This window comes from Microtus ochrogaster, linkage group LG2 (assembly GCF_000317375.1).
Source record: "Microtus ochrogaster isolate Prairie Vole_2 linkage group LG2, MicOch1.0, whole genome shotgun sequence".
Classification (NCBI taxonomy): domain Eukaryota; kingdom Metazoa; phylum Chordata; class Mammalia; order Rodentia; family Cricetidae; genus Microtus; species Microtus ochrogaster.
The window spans coordinates 41,683,510-41,686,440 of NC_022028.1; the positions used below are offsets into that span (position 1 = coordinate 41,683,510).

The 2,931-nt window shown below is 43.0% G+C and overlaps 1 protein-coding gene across 3 annotated transcripts in view; it reads left to right on the forward strand.

Annotated features, from left to right (window-relative positions):
* Positions 1-2,427, forward strand: part of Slc16a9 (solute carrier family 16 member 9) — a 38,447-nt gene extending 36,020 nt beyond the window's left edge. For 2 of the 3 annotated variants that reach the window (XM_005360155.3, XM_013351149.2), the window contains one exon: positions 86-1,455. In XM_005360155.3, coding sequence (XP_005360212.1) covers positions 86-264 — 179 coding nt within the window. In that variant the 3' untranslated portion in view covers positions 265-1,455. Of the gene's footprint in view, positions 1-85; positions 1,456-2,091 lie in introns of those variants that run through there. The other variant, XR_003378102.1, reaches the window with a different exon arrangement.
* The last annotated feature ends 504 nt before the right edge of the window (positions 2,428-2,931 follow it).

The window sequence follows — 2,931 nt, forward strand, 5'->3', positions numbered from 1 at the left end:
GCACACACAACCGTACATAGGCACACGTAATCACATACAAACACTGCTTCTGTGACAGTCACACTCTTCCTCTCTGTCTTCTTAGGTTGGTTCTACGACTGGACGCAGACCTATGACATCGCCTTCTATTTCAGTGGCTTCTGTGTCCTGCTGGGGGGCTTCATCCTGCTGCTTGCCGCCTTGCCCTGTTGGGACGTGTGCAACAGGAAGCTCCCTAAGCCAGCGCCAACAGCCTTTTTCTACAAAGTTGCCTCTAATGTTTAGAGGGATATTAAAAGGCATTATTTTCTCTATTTTTTCTACTTTATACTATGTATACACACATATATTTAGTATATATGAGTATGTGTATATATATATAATTTAACAAATTGTTAGGCAGGTTCCCCAGAGTCAAGAGCTTAGAGCAACACTTCGGCTGACTCTGAAGGAGACCGTACTTCCACATAGCCTGTTTTTATGTACTGCGTGTGTAACCTTTACCCCTTGTACGCCCCTCCCTGAAGAAGTGGGACTGTTCTCTTTTACTACTGTTGTTCGTGAGTTCAGGGTGTAAAGCTGTTGGCTCGCCTCGCCAAATTTTCTCTGGGTAAAGAAGTTTTCTGTCTCTCTGCTTTCCCCGGGAGCTCTACCACACACAAGGTCTTAAACCACGCACGTTCCTGTCTTAAACCACGCACACCTCATGGCGGGATATTTGTGAAGCCCCCTAAGGAATAATTGTCATCTCCTCTACATCAGACCTGCAAGTCCAGAGACGACCCTAAGCCATCTCACTTCCAGCAATGAAAGTGGCAGTTACAATGTCACTAAGACTTCGAAGACTTTAGACAAGATTTTTTTAAAATCGCAGCTGCCTATCGTCGGTTTTCTGTTTTATTGTCCTTGTTGAAGCACTGTGGGACATTCGGTGTTCACTGTGTGTGAACTTGTTCAATTCCTCCAGCAGTCTTTCTGCATGGCTGGCTCCCTAGGACCTCGCTCTCTGGTATGTTGGTGAGCATCCTCTCTCTGATGTCTCCTAAGAGCTGCAGACTTGCTGGTTTCCGGCTTGGAAATACACCTCTGAACCATTCCGTTGGGCAAGTGGGAAGCATTCCTAGCTTCCACTTGTTTTGAGCGCCGTGGGAATGGGTTGCAAGGCCCTGCATGTCTTCCAAATGAAGCCGTGGTGCTTTCTCTTGGGCCTTTCCACTACTGCATCTTAGTTTATGGACAGTGCTTAAAAAAAAAAAAAACCCAAAAAGATAGCAACAACAAAAAACCCCAATGCTCTATGTGTTTGTTAGACGTGGGGAAAGCCAGGGTGAAGAGAAATTGATATACTCATCCAACCTTCATTAATCCCAAGAATGTTGGAGGGCAAAAATAATGTTTAAGAAATAGAAATGGGTTCAAGTTTGAGTTCAAACTTGAGAGAAACAGGGGGCTGGAGAGATGGCTCAGAGGTTAAGAACACTGGCTGTTCTTCCAGAGGTCCTGAGTTCAATTCCCAGCAACCACATAATGGCTCATAACTATCTGTAATGAGGTCTGGTGCCCTCTTCTGGCATAGAGGTATATTGTATATGTAATAAATAAATATGTGTATTTATAAAAAAAAAAACTTGAGAAAAACGAACTGGTTTCCTCTACAGAAATGGGTTTCACCTTCTCCAAGCTTCAGAGTCCCCTACAGACCCTTCAGAAACTGAAATGCTTGGCACTATACTTTTAATTTTAATTCTGCATGTTGGCCCAATGATCCATATTTTAGCAAACTCTGCAGGGATTCGGGTAACAGGGTCCCAGGACAACTGGAGACTGGCAACAGTGGGGGACTGTGCTGAAGATCTGGGGAGCAGTGAGGGCGCAGCACCATAGGGGAAGGAAAAAAAGAAACAAAACAGATTGGCAATAGACAAACATTTCCTTTTCTTAAATAAAAGCAAAAAAAAAAAAGATACATCATGCAGTCAGGTATTTTAAAACAGATAACCAAGGGTTTTTAAAGTAAGGGCTTCCTTCCTATTGTGCCAAAATTGTCTTTTCATATTTAAAAAAAAAACCGTGAGAGATTATTTTGTACAGCTACCTTGCCTTCTTTTGCAGGTACCTGAAGCATTTTGTTACCCCAGCCCCCACAGTGCCTCCCTGAGGTCAGTGACCAGCTGTGTCCAGTGTCATCAACCAAGGAGAAAGATCTCCTAGTGTAATCGGTTCTGTTCCGTGATGCAATAATGGGGCTCAAAGCACGTTAGACTTGTGCGCCACACTCAGACTTCTGGAAAGTTCTCTGTACCTCATTCTTTTGTCTATCAAAGTTAGTAAATAAAAAAAAAACTCCATCTCTAGGGGATCTGACACCCTCTTCTGTCGCCCACAGGCACCCGTGTACCAGTGGCATACACACACACACACACACACACACACACACAAATAAATAAATATTAAAAAACTTTAAAATGTATAGCTATGATTTTTTAAAGCAATAAATAAAATAAACCTTATATGTGTTCATAGTCAAGGTCATGGTTTTGGTCAATATTGTGTTCAGGACATTCAGTGGCCTGAAAGGTTTGACTTGACTGGTGTTTGCATCCATCAATGGTGACAATTGCCCTGATGTGTCCCTCCCATCAATATTGCCCATGTATGCACTAGTCATGGTCTAGGGAATGAATTTCAAGTTATGGTGAAATATTTTGGCTTGTTTTTTCTCAGTGCTTTGTCTTCCTTTCGCGATGCAGTGACCCTCCATGGGAACGCATGTATATAGATTTAATTATGAATCTAGTTTCCCTCTAGACTGGGCCAGAGTGACTCAAACCCTGTGTACTGAACCACTTTGACTCCTGAGTTGGAGGAGCTCATGTGTCAGCCCTGCAGGATTCTTCTTGGCACTGAGGAAAGGAGACTTATGACTTCACCAATTAGATAGAACTTTCTTTT